Source organism: Hippopotamus amphibius, chromosome 5 (assembly GCF_030028045.1).
Source record: "Hippopotamus amphibius kiboko isolate mHipAmp2 chromosome 5, mHipAmp2.hap2, whole genome shotgun sequence".
Lineage (NCBI taxonomy): Eukaryota > Metazoa > Chordata > Mammalia > Artiodactyla > Hippopotamidae > Hippopotamus > Hippopotamus amphibius.
The window spans coordinates 137507342-137532842 of NC_080190.1; the positions used below are offsets into that span (position 1 = coordinate 137507342).

A 25501-nucleotide genomic window follows, 5' to 3' on the forward strand; every position below is an offset into this window, starting at 1 on the left:
AACGTCACATGTTTTAGGTTTTTGTTATGGCAGTACTCTACTCTTGGTAGCAATTTTTGTAACAGTTAAGGTAAAGTATAAGTTGCTATAACAAAAGGGCACAAAAATAAAATGACTCAAATGAGACGGGGATTTTTCTCTCACCTATGAGTCCAGATCAAGGCATCTCTTCTTCATGAAGTCATCTAGAGACCCATGCTATATAATTCTTTAGGAAGGTGCTCCATCTATACAGTGGGACCTTGTCAGCCAGCACTATAACTGTGATCCAGCTTGCAGAAAGAGGAAAGAGAAATGGTTGGCAAGCATTTTCATTCTAAAAAGACCTGAATGGATATTTCACACTTTTGCTTACATACCCTTGGCCTGACATTGGCCACATGGTCATATCTAACTGCAAGGGAGACTGGCAAATGACAGTTAATTCCACTTAGGTAGTCATGGGCACAGCTAAAACTTGGTGATTCCATTATTAAAAGTAGTGTGTTGGACAGATGTTGGGAAACAGGAACCTCTATTGCAATGGGGTTGAGAAGGGTGATTACTACTTAATAACATCATATACTGTTGAAGTTTTTAAAAAACTAACTAATACACATTAGTTTTATAATAATTGCATTAAAGGAGATGCTTCTAAAATAACTATTTCAGGTCAGACCTACATCCTAAGTATTTGACTCTGACTCTGGAAAAGAAAACAGTGCAGAATTTGTAAATCTTTTAAAAAATTATATAAGATTCAGGTGTATAGAATTATAATTCAACATTGATATACAGTACAAAGTGATCACCATCACAAGTATAGTTGTCATCCATCACCATACAGTCAATCCCCTTCACCCATTTTGCCCACCTCCCAATCCCTTTCCCCTCTGGTAACTGCCAATTTGTTCTCTGTATCTATGAGTTGTTTTGTTTTACTTTGCTCATTGGTTTTTTTAGATTCCACATATGAATGAAATCATATGGTATCTGTCTTTGACTTATTTCACTTAACATAATACCTTCAAGGTCCATCCATGTTGTTTCAAGTGGCAGGATTTCATTCTTTTACGGCTGAATAGTATTCTGCTGTGTATGTATAAATATATACTACATCTTCTTTATCCATTCATTGATGGACAGTTAGGTTGTTTCCTTATCTTGGCTATTGTAAATAATGCTGCAATGAAAATAGGGAATATACTTTTTCAGATATATTCTGGAAGTGGAAGTGTGGGGTGATATGGTAGTTATATTCATAATCTCTTGAGGAATCTCCATACTGTTTTCCATAAAAGCTGCACCAAGTTACAGTCCCACCAACAGTGTACAAGAGTTCCCTTTTATCCACATCCTTTCCAACATTTGTCATTTCTTGTCTTTTAATAATAGCCATTCTATTGGTGTGAGGTGATATTTCATTGAGGTTTTGATTTACATTTCCCTAATAATTACTAATGTTGAACATCTCTCCATGTGCCTGTTGGTAATCTGTATGTCTTCTTTGGAAAAATGTCTTTTCAGGTCCTCTGCCTAGTCTAAAATCACGTTGTTTGCTTTTTTGTTGAATTGTATGAATTCTTCATATACTTTGGATCTTAATCCCTTATCAAATATATGATTTGCAAATTTCTTTTCTCATTAAGCAGACTGTGGGGACTTCCCAGGTGATGCAGTGGTTAAGAATCCATCTGCCAATGCAAAGGACACAGGTTCGATCCCTGGTCCATGAAGATCCCACATGCCGTGGAGCAACTTAGCCCATGCACCATAACTACTGAGCCTGTGCTCTAGAGCCCTCGAGCTACAACTACTGAGCCCACATGCCACAACTACAGAGCCTGCATGCTGCAACTACTGAAGCCTGTGCACCTAGAGCCTGTGTTTTACAAGAGAAGCCAGCACACTGAGAAGCCCATGCACTGCAACAAAGAGTAGCCCCCACTTGCCACAACCAGAGAAAGCCCACACACAGCAATGAAGATCCAATGCAGCCAAAAATAAGTAAATAAATGAATAAATAAATAAATTAATTAAAAAAAAGTAGATTGTGGACTCAGGTCCATAAAAACACTGCTAAGATTGATGTAAATGAAGATACTGCCTGTTTCTTCTAGGAATTTTATGGTTTCAAGGTCTTACATTCAACATGTTCATTCATTTTGAGTCAATTCTTGTATGTAGTGTAAGATAGTGATCCAGTTTTCCCAACACTATTTATTTATTTACAAAAATTTATTTATTTATTTATTTATTGGCTGCATTGGGTCTTCATTGCTGCAAGCAAGCTTTCTCTAGTTGTGGTGAGCGGGGGCTACTCTTTGTTGCGGGATGCATGCTTCTCATTGCGGTGGCTTCTCTTGTTGCAGAGCACAGGCTCTAGGTGCATAGGCTTCAGTAGTTGTGGTGCGTGGGCTCAGTACTTGTGGCTTGTGGGCTCTAAAGCACAGGCTCAGTAGTTGTGGTGCATGGGCTTAGCTGCTTTGTGACATGTGGGATCTTCCCAGACCAGGGCTTGAACCCATGTCCCCTGCATTGGCAGGTAACTTCTTAACCACTGGGCCACCAGGGAAGTCCCCACAACACTATTTATTGAAAAGCCTATCTTTTCTCCATTGTATATGATTTCCTCCTTTGTTGTAAATTAATTATCCATATATGTGTGGGTTTATAGCTGGACTCTCTATTCTGCTCCATTGATCTGTGTGTCTGTTTCTGTGCCAGTACCATATTGTTTTGATTACTGTAGCTTTGTAATATAGATTGAAGTCAGGAAGCATGATGCCTCCTGTTTTGTTCTTTATTCTCAAGATTGTTTTGGCTATTTTGGTCTTTTGTGGTTCCATACAAATTTTAGAATAATTTGTTCTAGTTCTGTGAAATATGCCACTGGAATTTTGACCGGGAGTGCACTGAATCGTAGATTGCTTTAGGCACTTGTTGCAGAGCATGGGCTCTAGTCATGCAGGCTTCAGTAGCTGTGGCTCACAGGCTCTAGAGCATAGGCTCAGTAGTTGTTGTGCATGGGCTTAGTTGTTCTGCGGCATGTGGAATCTTCCTGGACCAGGGACTGAATCTGTGTTCCCTGCATTGGCAGGTGAATTTTTATTACTGTTTCAATCTCCTTACTAGTAATTGAACTATTCATATTTTCTATTTGTTGTTGACTGAGTCTTGGAAGATTGTACATTTATAGGAATTTATCCATTTCTTCTAGGTTATCCAATTTTGGCATATACTTGTTTATGGTGGTCTCATGATTCTTTGTATTTCTGCAGTATCAGTTGTAACTTCTTTTGTCTCTAACTTTATTTATGTAAATCCTCTTTTTCTTGGTCAGCCTAGCTAAAGATTTGTCAATTTTGTTTTTCTTCTCGAAGAATCAGCTCTTAATCAATCTTTTATATAAGTTTTTTAGTTTCTATTTCATTTATTTCTGCTCTGGTCTTTGTTATTATTTTTCATTTTACTAACTTGGGTTTCATTTATTCATTTTCTAGTTTCTTTAGTTGTAAGGTCAGGTTGATTATTTGAGATTTTTGTTGTTTCCTGAGGTAGGCTTGTATTGCTATAAACTTCCTTCTTAGAACTACTTTTTCTGTGTCCCATAGATTTTGGGTCATTGTGTTTCTATTTTCATTGACTCTAGGCAATTTTTTAAAATTTCCTCTTTTGTTTCTTCAGTGACCCATTGTTTAGCCTCCACATGTTTTGTTTTGCTTTGTTTTGTTTTTGCATTTTTCCCTTGTAGTTGATTTCTAGTCTCATACTGTCATTGTTGAAAAAGATGCTTGATAGAATTTCAGTTTTCTTAAATTTATTGAGACTTGTTTTGTGCCTACCATGTGATTTATCCTGGAGAATATTCCATGTACACTTGAGAAGAATGAATTCTGCACCTTTTGGATGGGATGTTCTACATATCTATTAAATCCCATTTGATATAATGTGTCATTTAAGGTCAGTATTTCACTATTGATATTCTTTCTGGATGGTCTGTACATTTCTGTTAGTGGAGTTAAAGTTGCCTGCTATTATCATGGTATTCTCAATTTCTTCCTTTATGTCTGTTAATATTTGCTTTATATATTGTTCCTATGTTGGGTGCATATATATTTACAATTATTATATCTTATTGTTGGATTGATCCCTTTATCATTATGTAATGTCCTTGTCTCTTGTTACAATCTCTATTTTAAGGTTTATTTTGTCTGATATAAGTACTGCTATCCCAGCTTTCTTTTCATTGCCATTTGCATGGAATATCTTTTCCATTCCCTCACTTTCAGTTTATGTGTATCTTTTGACCTAAGTGAGTCTCTTGTAGGCAGCATTTACATGGGTCTTTTTTTTTTTTTTTTTTTTTGGTATCCATTCAGCCATTCTATGGCTTTTGATTGGAACATTTACTCCATTTACATTTAAAGTAATTTTTGATAGGTATTTTATTTGGTTTTGGATTGTTTTTGTAGTCCTTTTTTATTCCTTTCCTCTTCTTTTGCTCTCTTTCCTTGATGACTATCTTTAGTGTTATGTTTGGATTCCTTTCTCTTTTTGGTGTATCTATTATACATTTTTGGTTTGTGATTACCATGAGGTTTAAATGTGAACTACATATTGTGGATATAGACAATTTTACTACTGTCTTTTAACCTTCCTACTAGTTTTATAAGTTGTAGATCTACTCCCTTTACTGTATGTTTGCCTTTACTAGTGAGATTGTTCCTTTGTAATTTTCATATTTCTAGTTGTGGTCTTTTCCAGTCAGAGAAGTCCTTTTAACATTTCTTGTAAAGTCAGTCTAGTGATACTGAACACTTTTAGGTTTTGATTGCAAAATTCTTTCTTTTAAATCTAAATGAAAGCCCTGCCAGTTAAGAGTATAATTGGTTGTAGTTTTTTTTTTTTTTTTTTTTTTGGCCTTTCATCATTTTAAATATGCCTCTTCCTTATTGCCTGCAAAATTCCTGCTGAAAAATCAGCTGAGAGATTTATGGGAAGTCCATTATTCATAACTAGTTGCTTTTTCTTTGTCGTTAAAAACATTCTGTTTCATTCTTGCCATTCTGATTATAATTTGTCTTGTGTGGATGTCTTTGGCTTCATTTTGTTTGAAACTCTCTGTGCCTGGACCTGGATGTCTGTTTCCTTCCCCAGGTTAGGGAATTTTTCCATTATTATATCTCCATATAAGTTCTCTGCCTCTTTCTCTCTCTATTCTCTTTATGCACTTTTATAATGCAAATGTTAGTACACTTGATGTTGTCCCAGAGGTCTCTTAAACTACCCCCATTTTTAAAAATTCTTTTTTCTTTTTTCTGTTCAGCTTGGGTGATTTCCACTACTCTGTCTTTCAGTTTTCTAAGTCTTTCTTCTGTATCACCTAATCTACTGTTGATTTCTTCTAGTGTATTTTTTTCACTTATTGTATTTTTCAGTACTGTTAGATTCTTGTTTATAGTTTCTCTTTTTTGAAAATCTTGCTGTTTTCCATTCTTTTTCCAAGTTTGGCAGGCAACTTTATGATCTTTACCTTGAACTCTATATTGGCTGAACTGCTTATTAATCACATCATTTAGTTCTTTTTCTGAGGTTATGTTTTGTTCCTTCTTTTGGAAGATATTCCCCTTCTCCTCATTTTGCCCAGTCCTCTCTGTTTATTTCTATGTTTAGGTCAGTCAGTTATATTTCCCAATATTGGAGAAGTGGTCTTATGTAGGTGATGACCTATGGGGCCCAGCAGAATGCTCTCCTCTGGTCATCAGAGTTATATTCTCTATAAGTGCCCCCTTATGTGGGCTGAGTGTGCCCTCAGGCTGTGGTGGGGCTGACTACACTGGGTGCCCCAGTAGGTAGTGCTGACACCTGGCTCAGCTGGCTGAGTCCGTGTCCTTTTATTTATTTATTTTTTAATAAATTTCTTTATTTTATTTTTGGCTGCATTGGGTCTTTGCTGCTGAGCACGGGATTTCTCTGGTTGTGGTGAGTGGGGGCTACTCTTCGTTGTGGTGCACGGGATTCTCATTGCTGTGGTTTCTCCTGTTGCAGAGCTTGAGTTCTAGATGCATGGGCTTCAGGAGTTGTGGCACGTGGGCTCAGTAGTTGTGGCTTGTGGGCTCTAGAGCTCAGGCTCAGTAGTTGTGGCACACAGGCTTAGCTGCTCCTCAGCACGTGGGATCTTCCTGGACCAGGGATCGAACCTGCATTCCCTGCATTGGCAGGCAGATTCTTAACCACTGCACCACCAGGGAAGCCCTGAGTGAGTCTTTTGAAGAGGCTGTTAGTCTACTGGAGGTCAGTACCTGGTCCTCATACAGCAGTCTGCATGGCCCTAGGGGAGTTAAGGCTGCTACTGGCCTGCTGGTGGTCAGTGCTGGTTCTCTGTGTGGCTAACTGCTTGGCCTGGGGGGGCTTGATGCTGGTTCCATCCTGATGGTGGGCATGTTAGCACCCAGTGCTAGTAGGCTACAGGGATTATTCCAAAGTGGTACTTGCTATCACCATTGTTATTACAGTAAAATGAGTTTCCCCAAATGGCTGCTGCCATGTCTCCATCCCCAAGGGGAGACCCAGCTGACTCTTGCCTCTCCAGGATATTCTCCAAGATCAATAAATGGGTTGGACCCAGGCTCCTCTCAAACTACTGCCTCTGTGGTGAAACTCAGAGCATGTGAGATTTTGTGTGTGCCTTTAAGAATGGAGTCCCTTCCTGAAAAAGAAAAACAGAGCTGGAGGAATCAGGCTCCCTGACTTCAGACTATACTACAAAGCTACAATTATCAAAACAGTATGGTACTGGCACCAAAACAGAAATGTAGATCAATGGAAAAGGATAGAAAGGCCAGAAATAAACTCATGCACCTTTGGTCAATTAATCTATGACAAAGGAGGCAAGAATATACAATGGAGAAAAGACAGTCTCCTCAATAAGTGGTGCTGGGAAAACATGACAGCTACATGTAAAAGAGTGAAAACATAACATTCTTTAACACCATACACAAAAATTAGCTCAAAATGGATTAAAGATCTAAATGTAAAACTGGATATTACAAAACATTTAGAGGAAAACATAGGCAGAACACTCTTTGACAGAAATTGCAGCAATATCTTTTTGGATCCATCTCATAGAGTAATGAAGATAATAATAAAAATAAACAAATGGGACCTAATGAAACTTAAAAGCTTTCACACAGCAAAAGAAAACATAAACAAAATGAAAAGACAACCCACAAAATGTCAGAAAACATTTGCAAATGAGATGACGAACAAGGGATTAATTTCCAAAATATACAAATAGCTCATGCAGTTCAATATGAAAAAAACAAACAACCCAATCAGAAAAATGGGTAAAAGTCCTAAAAAGACACTTCTATAAAGAAGACACACAGATAGTCAAAAGGCACATGAAAAGGTTTTCGACATCACCAATTATTAGAGAGATGCACAACAAAACTACAAGAAGGTATCACCTCACACCAGTCAGAATGGCCATCATCAAAAAAGCTACAAACATTAAATGCTGGAGACAGTATGGAGAAGAGGGAACCTTCCTACACTGTTGGTGGGAATGCAAATTGGTACAACCATTATGGAGAACAGTATGGAGGTCCCTTAAAAAACTAAAAATAGAACTACCATATGATCCAGCAATCCCACTCCTGGCATAAACCCAAAGAAAATCATAATTCAAAAAGATACATGCATCCCAATGTTCACTGCAGCACTATTTACAATAGCCAAGACATGGAAGCAACCTAAATGTCCATTGACAGAAGAAAGGATAAAGAAGATATGGTACATATATACAACGGAATATTACTCAGCCATAAAAAAGAATGAAATCATCTCATTTACAACAACATGGATGGACCTAGAGATTATGATACTAAGTGAAGTAAGTCAGACAAAGAAAAACAAATATCATATGATATCACTTATATGTGGAATCTAAAAAAAAAATTATACAAATGAACTTATTTACAAAACAGAAACAGACTTGTGGACTCCAAAAGCAAACTTATGGTTACCAAAGGGGAAAGGTGGTGGGGGGAGGGATAAATTAGGAGTTTGGGATAAACATATACACACTACTATGTATAAAATAGATAATCTACAAGGACCTACTGTATTAGCACAGAGGACTAACTCTACTCAATATTCTGTAATGACCTATATGGGAAAAGTATCTGAAAAAGAATGGATATATGTATGTGCATAATTGAATATCTTCTGTATACCTGAGACTAACACAGCATTGTAAATCAACTATTCTCTATATAAAATAAAAATTAAATTAAAAATTAAAAAAAAAGAATGGAGTCCCTGTTTCCTACAGCGCTCCAGCTCTCCCCCAAAAAAAGCCCTGTTAATTTTCCAAGATGTTCTGGGGATTTGTCTTCTCAGTGCAAGACCCCCAGGTTGAGGAGCCCCATGTGGGGCTTGGACCGCTTGGTCCTTGGGGAGGACACCTATGATTGTGATATTTCTTGTTTTTATGTTGCTGACCCTGGGAGTATGGGTCCTGACTATACCACATCTCCTATCCTCCTACCTGTCTTGTGTTTTCTTCTTTAATGTCTTCAGTTGTAGATATTCTTTCTACTACTCTTAAGGTTGTTCTCATAGATAGTTGCTATGTAGGTAGTTGTAATTTTGGTCTGTGGGAGAAAGTGAGTTCAGGGTCTCCCTACTTTGCCATATGGGCCATGCTCCCCCTCAGTAAATATCTTTCTGACCATTGCTTTCAACACTTTATCAGGTAGATTGCTTATCTCCATTTCATTTAGTTCTTTTTCTGAGGTTTTTCTTGTTTTTTCAATTGGAACACATTCCTCTGTCTTCTAATTTTACCTGATTCTCTATATTTGTTTCTATATGTTAGGTATCTCAAACTTTCAGTCCTGAAGAAGTAGCCTTATTTAGGAGATGTCCTGTGAAGATCAGAAGTGCAATTCTGCCTGGCCACAGAGCCAGGCACTCAGGATTATCCCCAATGTAGGCTGCATGAGCACTCCTGCTGTAACAGGGCCATGGCTGCTGCAGAGCACTGGCAGGTGGGGCTACTGCTCAGCCAGCAATGAGGCCCATCTAGAGCACAAGAATGGCAGGGCTATCAGCAGGGCATTCCCACTGGCACTAACAGGCTAGATGGAGAATTCCAAACTGGTGCTGGCATTAGCAAAGTAGCCTGAGATTGGATAAATGGCTCCTGCAAGTGACTCTGTCCCTGAGGAGAGTCCCAACTGACTTTTGTCTATCAGATGTTTCAAGATTAGTACATGGGTCCCTTTTACCTATGGTCCATAAACTTTTCCAGTATTTTTACACTGGTTTTCAGGTAATGTGAGTCCTGCACAAGCTCTTTAAGAGCAAGTTTCCCATTTCCTGAAGTTCTATAGTTTTCCTGTGCATATTCCCCATTGGTTTTCAAAGCCAGTTATTTTGGGGGCTTGTCTCTCCTTTGCAGTATCTAGAGGCTGTGGTGCCTGATGTGGAGTTTGAATCCCTCATTCCTCTAGAAGAAAGACCTGTACCTTTGTGATCCCTCCCTATTGTGGACTGCTGCATCAGGTGTGTGGGTTTTTCCTTGGCAAGCCTATATCTCCGCCTCTCCTACTGGTCTTGCTGCTCTTCTTTAACTCTTTTTTGTGGAGGCTCTATTCATCCAGTTTTTGAGTTCCTTTCTGAGGGAATTATTCCATATGTAGCTGTAGATTTGTTATGTCTGTGTGAGGAAGTGAGTTCAGGATCTTCCTACACTGACATCTTGAACCCTCCCCCTGTATCTTTTATCTAAGGCTCCAATTTAAAATATAGAAATACTTGCTCATTGAGGAATACACCAAAACTGTATATACAGTTATAAATTAAAAAGCTCCAAAAAAAAGCACCAATGTTATAAACTAATAGAGTTACATGAGTGCTAAAAAAAGGACCCTTTGTTTCTTATACATAAGTAAACTGAGACTCAAAGAGGCAAATATAAATGGCTGCAAATCAGAGAGACATTAACAGATCCAAGATTAGAACCAAATTCTACTGAATCTTTGGATATATACCAACTGAGATATTTTTTGAAGTCAAACAGTTATTGTAACTTTAAAAAGAGTATGTCAGGACTTCCCTGGTGCAATGGTTAAGAATCCGCCTGCCAACGCAAGGGACACGGGTTTGATCCCTGGCCCAGGAAGATCTCACATGCCTTGGAGCAACTAAGCGCTTACACCACAGCTACTGAGCCTGTGTTCTAGAGCCCCACGTGCCACAACTACTGAAGTCTGCACGCCTAGAGTCTATGCTCTGCAACAAGAGAAGCCACCACAATAAGAAGCCCACACACTGCAATCTTGTGCAGCAATGAAGACCCAACTCAGCCGAAATAGATATTTTTAAAAAAATTATAAAAAAAGAGTATGTCAATTAAGAAAAAAGCTATTCACAGATTATATAATTTTCAATTATATAGTAAATGATAAAGATACACAATCTAAGAAATATAACATGAATTATGTTATGCCTTTAAAACTAAATTTGTTTACTAAAAAATAATATACACAAGCTGAATTTGACTCAACTGGCCAAATTATTACTCGTTAGTTCACTATCATATTTATTTCAAAACAGTTATTCACCATAAACAATAATATAAACAAAGTATAAGCTCAATTTTCCCATGTATTGAAGGATGTAAGCTGACATAGTTTACAGAGTAATTTGTGTTTTTAAAACCTAAGACTTCCAAAAGTAAGTTGTTTTTTCTTTATGAGAACAGATAAAATCAAGAAGCATATCAGATGCAAACATATAGCACAGTTAGAATTTATTTATTTGTACAAATCCAAGGCAGATTTAAGGGCATTTTTAAGATTATCTAAAATATAGTATATGTTACATTAAATCTAAGTAAGGAATTTATCTTATGTTTTATTAATTCAATAAACACTGGCTGAGTATCTCCTCAGGTATTATACTTCCAAAGATAACGTAAAAGTAGAAATTGTTCAACTGGATGTAATACAGATATTCACTAAAACAAATAAGTTGTCATCAATTAGAAGGCCCTGTTGGTAGTGTTACGGAGCTAGCAGGTGTGATATTTTTTTTAAAAATGATATGCTAGAGAACTAGAATTTGAAGATTCTATTGTAATTAGGGATTTCAAAAAGTAAAACATAAAAACGTTCCAAAGTCTAAAGATGTAATTCTCAATTAGGGATGATGTGGCAATGTGTGGAGATAGTCTGGGTTGTCACAACTGGTGAGGTGCTACCAGTCCACAGTGGGTAGATGCCAGGGATATTGTTAAACATTCTCCACGGCACAGAACAGCCCGTCACAACAAAGAATTAGCTGGCCAAAAATATCAATAGTGGCAAGGTTGAGAAACTCAGGCTAAAGTGATTTAAGTGATTGAATGTGATTTAATAAGTATTAATTTCTTCTCTGAAAGACACAATGACACATAGGTCTATTTTCATAAATATGAAAAATGATGTAGTTAGAACAAACATCATATATTTTATATAAAATAGCCACATTGCTGTGCATTTATAATTACAAAAATACCAATGGAAAAATTTTTTTGAATAGAATTATACTGACTTTCTTAGATGAGCAGTGATTGTTACCTTCTGGAGATTTTACAGTGCAGATATTTCTTTCATTTCTTCAGCAAATATTTAAAGAACATCTGTTTTCTAGATGTTCTATGTAAGTTGCTGAAATTCAAATAACAGCTTTAATCAGGAAACTAAACAGAAAATTACAAGCAATGTGACTAGTGCTATTATAGAGTAATGAACAAGCTACAGTGTTAGGATAGAAGAGGGAATAATAACTCACGTAGCTGTTCAAGAAATCTGGGGTAAGAGAAGACTATCAAAGATAGCATGCCAGAGGAACAAATGTCTGATCTGAATCAATGTTTGTATCAGAAGACAGGAGGGCCTTATATGTATGTTATGCTAAATAAAAAACTTCTATTTTAGAGATACTAATTAAAACTCACATCCAAGGTGGTAAGAATCTGAAATAAGGCAGTCATCCAGTGAGGGGATGAGAGAAGGAGAACATGCACTGAAGATAAGTTAAGAAGAATCAGTGGAACCAGTCAGAAGATCCTTCCTGAGCACTAATATAAGGAAATTGACTCTAGTGGCAAAAATTGAGACTACATCATTCTGTGAGATGCTTTGAGGGTAGGACAAAAATGAACATGTAAATATTTATAATATAAACATTTCCATCAACATATATATTTATTTATTGTGTCATTAATAATTAACTAGGAAATTAATTATTCTTAATTTTATTTTGAGAATAAAACTGACTATAGAATACTTTAAAATATTGGTGTCAAGCTTCAGGGTCTGCATCCAACATGTAAAGAGCTTAGAAGTCATCACTACCATCTTCACAACAAGAAAAAAGCTGAACAAACTGAAAATCAATAACTCCTCTTATATCCTACTAAGAATTGTGGTAATAGGGCAAACTGCTGTTCCTAAAACTGGTGAGGCAGACAGGCAGAAACAGAGAATCACAGCTTACCAGGAGCAAAAGCCCAGGAGCAGAAGCCAGCAGCTGCATCTAATTTCAGTAGGAAAACTTTAAATTGTAATTGATGAATTGCTCAAGGCTCAGTATAGACTAGCTTGAGAGTTAAAAACTCCAAGGAGGCCCTTCTCCACAGCCTCCCCCCTGCCTCACCACCACATTCTTGAATTTTACTTCCAGGAACTCCACCAGGTTCTCATTGCAAAGATCAGAGAAAAATCCCCTCCTGCTTCTGGTAGGGGGAAGGATAGAGTAACCATTTTGGAATACACCTAGAGTTCTCTGTTTTTTCTAACAAGGCCTGCCCTCAAGAGAAACTATTCTGCCACAGCCTAACAGACTGTGGTTTTACCAAAGCCTAACTGACATGGGGGAAGGGAAATACCCAACTCAGGCTCACTAAAGGACTGAGATCTAATCAAGGGACTATAAAACACTTCTCCTCCTACATTCTATCACCACATCAATAGTGCTCCTGTATAACAGGGATTACAGATAAAAGAACTGCAAGCCTCAGACCCTATTAAGGAATCTCCGGGAAAACCCAAAACAACAGAGGAGATAAAAATAAGGACATAGAGGAAATTTCAGGCATTAACACCACAGCTACAGCAAATATTAAATACAGCCTAACTCCTATTCAGATAAACATAAAACCTCACACACTAAAGGCCCACATGCCTCAGTTCCTTTTACCTGATGCATCATATCTTACTTTCAACAAAATGTTACAAAGAATGCTAAAAGGCAAAAAATACAGTCTGGAGACTTCCCTAGTAGCACAGTTGTTAAGAATCCGCCTGCCAATGCAGGGGACACAGGTTTGATCTGTGGTGTGGGAAGATCCCACATGCCATGGAGCAACTAAGCCTGTGAGCCACAACTATGGAGCCTGTGTAATGCAACTACTGAAGCCCATGTGCCTAGAGCCCGTGCTCCGCAACAAGAGAAGCCACCTCAATGAGAAGCCTGTGCACCGCAATGAAGAGTAACCCCTGCTTGCAATAACTAGAGAAAGCCCACACACAGCAACAAAGACCCAATACAGCCAATTAATAAATAAACAAATTAATTAATTAAAAAAAAACACAGTCTGAAGAGACAAAAAACAAGCATCAGAATCAGATATGGCAGAGATTTTAGAATTAGCAGACCAGAAATTTATGACTATGATTAATATGCTAAGAGATCTAATAAAAAAGTGTACAATATATAAGAATGTCTGAGTAATGTAAGCAGAGAGATGGAAATTCAAACAGATAATCAAAAGGAAATGCTAGTAACTGAAAACACTGAAACAGAAATGAAGAATGAATGCCTTGGATGGGTTTATCGATAGACTAGATACAGCTGTGGAAAAGAATCAGTGAGCTTGAAGAGAGGTCAGTAGAAAATCCCAAAACTGAAATGCAAAGAGGAAAAAAGCAATGAAAAAGAATAGAATATCCAAGAACTATGGGGCAATTACAAAAGGTGCAACATATATGTAACAGAAATAGCAGAAGAAAAAAGAGAAAGGAACAGAAGAGATATGTGAAGTAATAATAATAGAATTTTCCAAAGTTAATGACAGACACAAAACTACCGATCCAGAAAGCTCAGAAATCATAAGCAGGACATATACCAAAAAATCTACACCTAGACATATCATATTTGAATTGCAGAAAATCAAAGATGAAGAGAAAATCTTGAAAGAAGCCAGAGGACAAGAAAAGAATTGTATTTGCCTTCTCTTCAGAAACCATGCAAGCAAGAAAAGAGTGAAGTATTTGAAGAGTTGAAAGAAAAAGAAACCACTTACCTAGAATTCTGTATCCAGTGAAATTATCCTTCTAAAGTAAAGGAGAAATAAAGATGTTCTAAGGTAAATAACAGACCTTCCTTGAAAGAAATTTTCAAAGAAGTTCTTCAGAGAGAAGGAAAATGGTATAGGTCAGAAACTCAGATCTATACAAAGAATGAAAGAGCATTAGAGAAGGAATAAATGAAGGTAAAATAATGCCTTTTATTTTTCTTATTCTTAAATGACCTAGGAGAAAACAGTTCAAAATAATAATAGCAATAATGCATTCAATGATTATAGCTTATGGATAAGTGAAATTAATTGACAACAATATGATAAGGGACAGGAGGGAGGAATTGGAAAATTCTGTTAAAAGGTACTTGCATTACCCATGAAGCAGCAAAGTATTATTTGAAAATGGATTTTTATTACTTGTAAATGTATATTGCAAACTCATGGGCAACCAACAGGAAAATTTTAAAAAGAAGCATAATTGATATGCCAAGAGAGAAAACAGAATCACATAAAATGCTCAGTTAAAATCAAAAGAAGGCCGAAAAGGAATGGAATGAAAAAAAGAGGAAAACGGCAATGAATGGAAAACAGATACAAACTTGGCCAATATGGAGTACAGAGGAGTATGGGAACAGAGGAAACCACAGGGTTCCAATGCTTTTAAAAAAGTGTCCAAAACCACTGCTTTAGGAAAAAAAATGACCTTTGAAGTGTGCCTCCTGATGCTTCTCCCCCGCTTCACAATGTCTAACTCTTTAGAGAATTAGGAATCGTAGTTTCTACTTTGAATATACTTTCTGGAGTCATAATAAAGTGGAAGTCTAATGTTCCAATCTGCTAATCCAGGTCACAGTCCTTGAAGCTTCTGAGTCCCAAGACCAACAGATGGTGAAGGTTCATCCTTCTAGATCATTTATTACAGATTCTCCTTTCCCTCCAGGAAAGAGTACAGAAGGACGCGTGTCTGGGTTTTCTCTGCTATAAGTGTGACTCCAGTTAGTAAGAGGGCTTTTGCCTTTTCAAGGTCTTCTATTGCTACCCTAACAGTTTATCTCAAAGATCGGTCTGTGAAACACCAGTATCACACAGACAACTAGGATGTCCATTAAAGAGGGAGATTCCTGGGTTCTGCCCAAGAACTACCAAATCAAACTCTGAGAGTGAGCCCAAGAATCTGCACTGCTAGCAAATGTTACAGTGAGTCTTACGCACACTAAAGTTTGAGAACCAAACAGTTTCTATGGTTTCTTTAGAGTTGAGGATGGGGTAGGGACAAGGTGGGGAAGGCTCTTCGCTCTATGTTTTGGGTCAATTTATTGCTAAGTATATTAGTCCCCTAACCACTTGTTGAATATATCTGCTAACCAAATACAGCTGACCCTTGAACAACACAGAGGCTAGGGGTACTGAACCCTCCACAGAGTTGAAAATCTATGTATAACTTATAGTTGGCCCCCATATCCATGGTTCCTCTGTATGTGCAATTTTGCATCTGTGGATTCAGCCAACCACAGATCTTGTAGTACTGTAATGTTTACTATTGAAAAATATCTGCATTGGGCTTCCTAGGTGGCGCAGTGGTTAAGAATCCGCCTGCCAATGCAGAGGTCATGGGTTCGATCCCAGCTCCAGGAAGATCCCACATGCCGCGGAGCAACTAAGCCCGTGTGCCAAAAAAGAAAAAAAAAAAAAAAAGAATGAAAAATATCTGCATATAAGTGAACCTGTGCTGTTCAAACCCGTGTCATGCAAGGGTCAACTGTGTAGTGAATACTCAAGGAATATTTGTTGAGAGACTACTTGAGGAGCAAAACATAGTTCCTTAAGGTCTGAGATAAGCAAAACATTTTTATTCTTCTAACCTAGATAGAAGATGTTTTATTCTAAGTTAAAAGTTTTTTATAGTCTTATATGTCATGTGTACAGAAGAGCTGTAGTTTTCAAACTGTGGAAATAAAACAAGCCAAACTTTATTTGGATGATAGGATTGCTCTAGAGCAGACTGTCAAAAAACCACTTGAGCTTCCATGTTACTTAAATTTGGTTTAAAGAATTCCTGCAAAAAAAAAGAACAAGAAATGATTGAAACATAAACAGCTTGAGAAAATTTAAATCCAAAACAACAAAAACAAAAGCTTACACAGAGTTGTAAGAAGGATCAAAAAAGTTAACAAACGTGTCAGCGCACCCTAAATGTTAGAGGCATGGTGAGGTTGGTCTAAGGGATGGGGGAAAGGACAGAGGACACACTGATAGGGATAAATCAGAAGAGAAAAAAAGATAAGCAGGCTAAGACCATAAAGGCCTGCTCATCAAACCCTCCCAAGAACCAGAAAACTAAGGATTTTGAGAAACAAAAATCTAAGCTACAACATGGAAGGTAAGAAAAAGGGGACTTTTACTGGGTTCTTTAAGTATTAGGTCAATGGGTTACACACACATTACATTATACTATTATATGACTTTGTAAGGACATTGTTAAACTCTAACATCAGTATCTGATCAAAACTGTATAGTCACATCAGCATCTGCAGGAGAAAAGGACCCCGGCTTGATTTCCAGTTCTTTATTTTCAGTTCCTTCTTACATTCCCATCTTGGGAAGACAGAACTTAGAAAAATTCAGCTTGGGAAATCTTGGGAAACTGAGCCCATTCTTCCATAAATGTTTTGTGGAACAGAAGACTAGATAAGGAGTAGATAGAAGCAATAAATGGTCATTCCCTAAGGGCCTTCCAATTCAGGAGGCTGTGCCATTCAAAAGGGAGGCAAGGTGCTCCTACCCATCAATTTGTTACTGGAGAGTATAAGTGTGTGTGTGTGTGTGTGTGTGTGTGTGTGTGTTGTGTGTGTGCACTGTGCAAGTGTGCATGTGCACTAGTCTGTGAGTCAGAGGGACATGGATGGGACTGATCAATGCAGTCTCTGACTTATCTTGTACCTATCAGCAGCAGGGTATACACTCCCATGAGTGCTGTCACTCTGGAAATGGGATGCAGTTTTGGGTATATGTCATAGTCTTTCCTCCTCAGTAGAGGAGAAAAAACAGAGACAGAGAGATGGGACATACACACTCTGAAATTCTCCTGACTTGGGAGTCAGAGCAGTTGGGATGGAATCAGTCCTCATCCCTTCCTGCCCTCTCCAGATGGCTAGGTGAGAGGTAGAGTTCTAAAGATAAGGAAGAAAGAACTGAAGGCAGACTCTCACATGAAACTCACTCTGGATGTTGTGGGAAGATATGGTCTTTTTCAAAGACATAGTGGAAGCAGTAGACTTGAAATTTGTAAAAGATGGTGTGGCTACACGAAAATAAGAGAAATAAGGGAAACAGTGAAGTAATCATTAGCAAAGTCCTCTAATATTAATCTGTGATATAACAAAGCAATCCTATAAGCAAAGAGCAAAAATTACCTGCAAACAACTTTCTTTCTAGTTCTTCTTGAATTTTAAGAAGAATCCTTTCCTGTTCTAAGGCTTCTATATACTTTGAGTAGCACCAAGTTGGCTATAAAAACAATTTTCAAAATTAATTTTGGAAATATTTGCCCCAGGAAATAGACTAAAGGTAATATAGCTTATGTCAGCTCCCTCATTTAAACCTTTTATTGTTGAAACATAAACATGCACATTTCATAAATTTATATGAATTTTCACAAACAGAACTTACCAATTAATCTTTTAACTGGGCACCACAAATTGTTATTGATCTACATTTATGTAGGTATATTTATGATGAAGTAAAAGTACTTTTCTATAGCTTTGACCTAAATTTTTAATAATTAAATTTTTCTTCTAGTTTTATTGAGATATAATTGAAATATAGCACTTAAAGGTGCACAACAATAATGATCTGACTTAGATATATCATGAAATGATCACAAGAGGTTTAGAAAACACCTATTATCTCATATAGATATAATATCAAAGAAATAGAAAAAAAATTTTCCCTATGATGAGAAGTTGTAGGATTTATTCTCTCAACAGCTTTCATTTGTAACATACAGCAGTGTTAATTATTTATATTATGTTGTACATTACCTACCTAGTTCTTATTTATCTTATAAGTAGAAATTTGTACTTTTGATTACCTTCATCTAATTCACCCTCCCTCCACCCTCCACCTCTGGTAGCCGCAAATCTGATCTCTTTTTCTATGTGTTTGTTTGTTTGTTTTTGAAGTATAATTGACCTACAACACTATGTTAGTTCCTGGTGCACAACATATTGATTATTTGATATTTCTATACATTTAAAAATGATCATTGTGATAAGTCTAGTTGTCATCTGTCACCATATAAAGATATTACATAATTATTGACTATATTCCCCACACTACACATTTCATGCCTGTGACTCATTTATTTTGTAACTGAAAGTTTGTACTTCTTGCTACCACTTACCCATTTCTCTCTTCCCACCAATACCCTCCCCTCTGGCAACCATCTGTTTGTTCTCTGTGTCTATGACTCTGTTTCTGTTTGGTTCTCTTTGTTCATTTGTTTGGTTTTTTGATGCCACATACAAGTGAAATCATGCATTATTTGTCTATCTCTGTATAATTTATTTCACTTAGCATAATACCCTCTAGGTCCATCATGTTATCACAAATGGCAAGATTTCATTCTTTTTATGGCTGAGTAATATTCCAGTGTGTGTGTGTGTGTGTGTGTATCACTTCTTCTTTATCCATCCATATATTGATTGGCACTTAGGTTGCTTCCATATCTTGGCTATTGTAAATAATGCTACAATGAACAAAGGGGTGCATGTATCTTTCAGAAGCAGTGTTTTGGTTTTCCTCAGATAAATACTCAGCAGTGGAATTGCTGGATCATATGATAGTTCTAGTTTTAAGTTTCTGAGGAATCTCCATACTATTTTCCATAGTGGTTACACCAATTTACATTCCCTACAACAGTGTACAAGGATTGCATTTTCTCCACATCCTTGCCAACACTTGTTATTTTTTGTTTTGTTTTTATAATAACCATCTGGAATGTGAGGTGATATATCATTGTGATTTAGATTTGCATTTTCTGATGATTAGTGATGTTGAACATCTTTTCATGTGCCTGTTGGCCACCTGTATGTGTTCTTTGAAAAAATGTATATTTGGGTCCTCTGTCCCATTTTTTTATGGGTTGTTTGCTTTTTCGATGTAGAGTTGTATGAGTGCTTTGTATATTTTGGATATTAACCCGTTGGATATACTGTTTACACATATCTTTTCCAATTCAGTAGGCGACCTTTTTGTTTTTTTGATAGTTTCATTTGCTGTGCAAAAGCTTTTTAGTTCAGTGTGGTGCCATTTGTTTATTTTTGCTTTTGTTTCCTTTGCCTAAGGAGACATATCCAAAAATTTTATTAAGTCAGGGTGTACAGCATTTGACAGCAAAAATTTTACTAAGACAGATGTCAAAGAATATACTGTCTATGTTTTCTTCTAGAAGTTTTACAGCTTCAGGTCTTATATTTGTCTTTAATCCTTTTGAGATTATTTATGTATATAGTGTGAGAAAGTAGTCCAGTTTGATTCTTTTGCATGTAGCTGTTCAGTTTTCCCGACACCATTTATTGAAGAGGCTGTCTCTTCCCCATTGCATATTCTTGCCTCCTTTGTTATAGATTAATTGCACATATCAGTGTGGAATAATTTCTGGGCTCTTTATTCAGTTCCATTGATATATGTGTATGATTTTGTGGCAGTACTATACTGTTTCGAAGATAGTAGCTTTATAGTATAGTTTGAAATGAGCATGTGTGATATCTCCTGTTTTTATCCTTCTTCCTTAAAATTGTTCCAGCTATCTTAAAAGTGTTCCAGCTATTCGAGGTCTTTTGCATTTCTACATAATTTTTAGAATTATTTGTTCTATTTCTGTGATGAATGCCACTGGGATTTTGATAAGCATTGCACTGAATCTCTAGATTGCCTTGGGTATTGTGATCATTTTAACAATATTAATTCTTTCAATCCATGAGCACATTATATCTTTCCATCTGTTTGTGTCATCCTCAATTACTTTCATCAGTACTTTATAATTTTCTGAGCATAAATCTTTTATACCCTTTGTTAGATTTATTCCCAGTTATTTTATTCTTTTGAATGTGATTGTGGAAAGGATTGTTTTCATTTCTCTTTCTGATAGTTTGCTGTTATTGTGCAGAAATGCAACAGATTTCTGTATATTAATTTTGTATCCTGAAACTTTGCTGAATTCACTGATGAGTTCTAGTAGTTTTTTTGATGGAATTTATAGAATTTTCTACATACAGTATCATGCCATCTGTAAATAGTGATGGTTTTTCTTCTTCCTTTCCAATTTGGATTCTATTTATTTCTTTTTCTTGCCTAACTGCTGTGGCTAGGACTTCCAATACTATGTTGAATAAAAGTGACCAGAGTGGGTATACTTGTCTTTGTCCTGATCTTAGAGGAAATGCTTTCAGCTTTCCATCATTGAGTATGATGTTAGCAGTGCACCTGTCATATATAGCCTTTATTATGTTGAGGCATGTTCCTCTATACCCATTTGTTGAGTATTTTTATCATCAATGAATGTGAATTTTGTCAAAAGCTTTTTCTGCATCTATGGAGATGATCATATGATTTTTATTCTTCAGTTTGTTAATGTGGTGTATCACAGTGACTGATTTGCAAATACTGAACCATCCTGTATCCATGTGACAAATACCACATGATCATGGTGTACGATCCATTTAACATATTGTTGAATTTGGTTTCCCAATACTTTGCTGAGGATTTTCACAGCTATGCTCATCAGTAATATTGGTCTGTAATTTTTTCATGTGTGATATGTCCAGTTTTGGTATCAGGGTGATGCTGGACTCATAGATTGAGTTGGAAGCATTCCTTCCTCTGCAAAGTTTTGAAATAGTTTGAGAAGGATAGGTGTTAACTCTTTTCTAAATATTTGATAGAATTCACATGTAAAACCATCTGGTCCTGGACTTTTTTGATTACTGAATCAATTTCATTACTGTTAATTGGTCTGTTCCTATTTCCTATTTCTTCCTGATTCAGTCTTGAGATATCATACATTTCTAGGAATTTGTCCATTTCATCTGGATTGTCCATTTTAATGACATATAATTGTTTGTAGTATTCTCTTATAATCCTTTGTATTTCTATGGTGCCAATGTAATTTCTCCTTTTTCATTTCTGATTTTATTGATTCGAGTCCTTTCTAATTTTTTATTGATGAGTTTTGCTAAAGGTTTATCAATTTCATTAATCTTTTCAAAAGCCAGCACTTAGTTTCATTGATCTTTTGTTTACTTTTTTTGGTCTCTATCTTATTTATTTCCTCTCTGGTCTTTATTATTTCCTTCCTTCTGTGACTTTGGGCTTCATTTGTTCTTTTTCTAATTCTGTTAGATGGCAGGTTAGGTTGTTTATTCAAGACTTTTCTTCTTTCTTGAGGAAGGCCTGTATGACTATAAACTGTCCTCTTAGAATTGCTTTTTCTGCACCCCATACAGTTTAAAAAAATTGAAGTATAGCTAATTTACAATGTTGTGTTAATTTCTTCTGTACAGCAAAGTGATTCAGTTATATAGATATATAATATACACACACATATGTACAATCTTTTAAATATTCTTTTCCATTATGGCTTATTACAAGATATTGAACATAGTTCCTTGTGCTATACAGTAGGACCTTGTTGCTTATCCATTCTATATATACTAGTTTGCATCTGCTAACCCCAAACTCCCACTCTATCCTTCCCCCACCCCCTTCTTCCTTGGCAACCACAAGTCTGTTCTCTATGTCTGTGAGTCTGTTTCTGCTTTGTAGATAAGTTCATTTGCATCATATTTTAGATTCCACATATAAGTGATATTATATAGTATTTGTCTTTCCTTTTCTGACTTACTTCACTTAGTATGATAATCTCTAGGTCCATCCATGTTACTGCAAATAGCATTGTTTCATTCTTTTTTATGGCTGAGTAGTATTCCATTGTATGTATGTACCAAATCTTTATTCATCTGTTGATGGACATTTACATTGTTTCCATGTCTTGGCTATTGTAAATAGTGCTTCTATGAACATAGGGGTGCATATATCTTTTTGAATTATAGTTTTGTCCTCATATACGCCCAGGAGTGGGATTGTTGGATCATATGGCAACTATATTTTTAGTTTTTTGAGGAAATTCCATACTGTTTTCCATAGTGGTTGTACCAATTTACATTCCCACCAACAGTGTAGGAGGGTTCTCTTTTCCCCACATCCTCTCCAACATTTGTTTTTTTGCAGACTTTTAAAATGATGGCCATTCTGACTGGTGTGAGGTGGTACCTAATTGTAGTTTTGATTTGCATTTCTCCAATGATAAGCAATGGTGAGCATCTTTTCATGTGCCTGTTGGCCATCTGTATTTCTTCTTTTGACAAACGTCTATTTAGGTCTTCTGCCCATTTTTCAATTGGGTTATTTGGTTTTTTGTTGTTGTTGTTGAGTTGTATGAGCTGTTTTTATATTTTAGAAATTAAGCCCCTGTTGGTCATATAATTTGCAAATATTTTCTCCCATTCTATAGGCTGTCTTTTCCTTATGTTTATGGTTTTCTTTGCTGTGCAAAAGCTCATCAGTGCTATTCACTCAATTTGTTTATTTTTGCTTTTATTTCTATTGCCTTGGGAGACTGACCTAAGAAAACATTGGTACAATTTATGTGAAAGAATGTTTTACCTATGATCTCTTCTAGGAGTTTTACAGTGTCATGTCTTATGTTTAAGTCTTTAAGCCATTTGGAGTTCATTTTTGTGTATGGTGTGAGGGTGTGTTTTAACTTTATTGATTTACCTGTGACTGTCCAACTTTCCCAACACCACTTGCTGAAGAGACTGTCTTTTTCCCATTGTATATTCTTGGCTTCTTTGTCAAAGTTTAATTGACCATAGGTGTGTGGGTTTATTTCTGAGCTCTCTGTTCTGTTCCATCGATCTATATGTCTGTTTTTGTGCCAATACCATGCTATTTTGATTACTGTGTCTTTGCATCCCATACATTTTTGAGTGTTGTGTTTCCATTTTCATTTACCTTGAGGTATTTTCTAGTTTCCTCTTTGATTTCTTCATTGACCCATTGGTTTTTAAGTAGATTGTTGTTCATTCTTTTCCCACTTTTCTTTCTTAATTGATTTCTCATTTCATAATGTTTGGTAGGAAAAAATGCTTGATATAATTTCTAGCCTCTTAAATGTGTTGAGACTTGTTTTGTGGCCTAACATGTGATTTATCCTTGAGAATGTTACATGTGCATTCAAAAAGAATGTGTATTCTGCTGTTTTAGGATATAACGTCCTATAGATATCTAATAAGTCCAACTGGTCTATTGTGTTATTTAAGACCACTTATGCCATATCGATTTTCTTTCTGAATGATCTGTCCTTTGATGTCAGTGGACTACTCCTACTATTATTATATTATTGTCAATTTCTCCCTTTAGGTCTGTTAATATTTGCTTTATATATTTAGTTGCTCCTGTATTGGGTGCATGTATGTTACAGAGTATACTGTTCTCTTCTTGTAGTAATCCTTTTATCATTATATAATGCTCTTCTTTTTCTTTTGTTATAGTCTCTTTTAAGTTTATTTTGTCTGATATGAGTATTGCTACTGGAAATTTGTCATTTCCATTTGCATGAAACTTCTTTTTCCATCTCCTTACTTTCAGTCTGTGTGTCTTTAGCTCTGATGTGACTCTCTTGTAAGCAACATATTAATGGATCTTGTTTTTTAATCCAATCAGCCACCCTATGTCTTTTCATTGGAGTATTTAGTCCATTGACATTAAAGTGATTATTGGGACTTCCCTGGTTGTGCAGAGGTTAAGAATCTGCCTGCCAGTGCAGGGGACATGGGTTCAGTCCCTGGTCCAGGAAGATTCCATATGCCACGGAGCAACTAAGCCCAAGTGCCACAACTACTGAGACTGCACTCTAGAGCCCACAGGCTACAACTACTGAGCCTGCCTGCCACAACTACTGAAGCCTGAGTGCCTAGAGCCCGCACTCTTCAACAAGAGAAGCCACTGCAATGAGAAGCCCATGCACTGCAACAAAGAGTAGCCTCCTCTTGCTGCAACTAGAGAAAGCCTGCATGCAGCAATGAAGACCCAACACAGCCAAAAAAAAAAAGGGGATTATTGATAAGTATGTACTTATTTTGTTATTTGTTTTCTGATTGTTTTTGTAGTTCTTATGTTTTCTTCTTCTTTTAGTTTATTCCCTTGTTGCTTGATGATTTTCTTTAGTTGTATGCTTGTGTTCCTCTCTCTCCAATTTCTGTATGTTTATTGTAGATTATTGATTTGTGGTTTTAATGGGGTTCATATATGTTGATGTACAACTATATCTGTTTTAAACTGATAGTCATTTCAGTTCAAACATATTCTAAAAGATCAACAGTTTTTACTCCCCTCCCCTACATTCTGTTTTTTGATTTCATATTTTACATCTTCATGATTAGCCCCATTTATTTAGTTATAGTTGATTTTATGAGTTTTGTCTATTAATCTTCATACTAGCTTATTTAGATGGTTGATTCACAGCCTTTACTATATATTTTATTTTATTAGTGAGGGTTTTCCTTTTCTATAAACTCTTCTTGTTGTATCCTTTTATTTCCGCTTAGAGAAGACCCTATGCAGTCATCATGATCCCAGTGGTTTGGTAGGAGGGCTGGATATGAAGTGAGCACAGGTCATGTCTTCCCCCAGGGTGCTGTGGCAGCTATCACCTTTGTGGACTAGAGTTATCACCAGGTATAAGCAAGGGCCTCTCCTATGCTCAGTGGCCATCACCACCCTATCAGGGATGGGGGTGGAGGTCCAAAGTTGCTGGAGCAGAAGTACTGAGGGTCAGGTCTGATTCCTTGCCCTCTAAATGTGCACTCTCTTTCCTCCTGACAATGGCATGTTCACCCTAGAGGGAAAGATCACCAAACAAAGAGGGGCCAGAGCAGGTGCTGGGATGGCCATGGGAAGCTGGCCAGAGTTCTGGGTAGTTTCAATCTGCTTCCTCCACCTTTTTTTCCTTTGGGAGTAAGCAAGCATAAGGGAAGTCTAGGTTTCTTATGGCCCTTCAGTAAGTCCTATTGGTTTTCAAACTAGCAAAGGGGACTTGTCTTC

General features: G+C 36.7%; 1 protein-coding gene across 1 annotated transcript in view; it reads right to left on the reverse strand.

Annotated features, from left to right (window-relative positions):
• Positions 1–16107: 16107 nt before the first annotated feature.
• RGS22 (regulator of G protein signaling 22) overlaps positions 16108–25501 on the reverse strand; it is a 179192-nt gene continuing 169798 nt past the window's right edge. The window contains exons 25-27 of the mRNA XM_057735472.1: positions 17749–17842; positions 17556–17636; positions 16108–16391 (exon numbers count right to left, since the gene is read on the reverse strand). Of these exons, the coding sequence (XP_057591455.1) occupies positions 16381–16391; positions 17556–17636; positions 17749–17842 (186 nt within the window). The 3' untranslated portion in view covers positions 16108–16380. The remainder of the gene's footprint in view (positions 16392–17555; positions 17637–17748; positions 17843–25501) is intronic.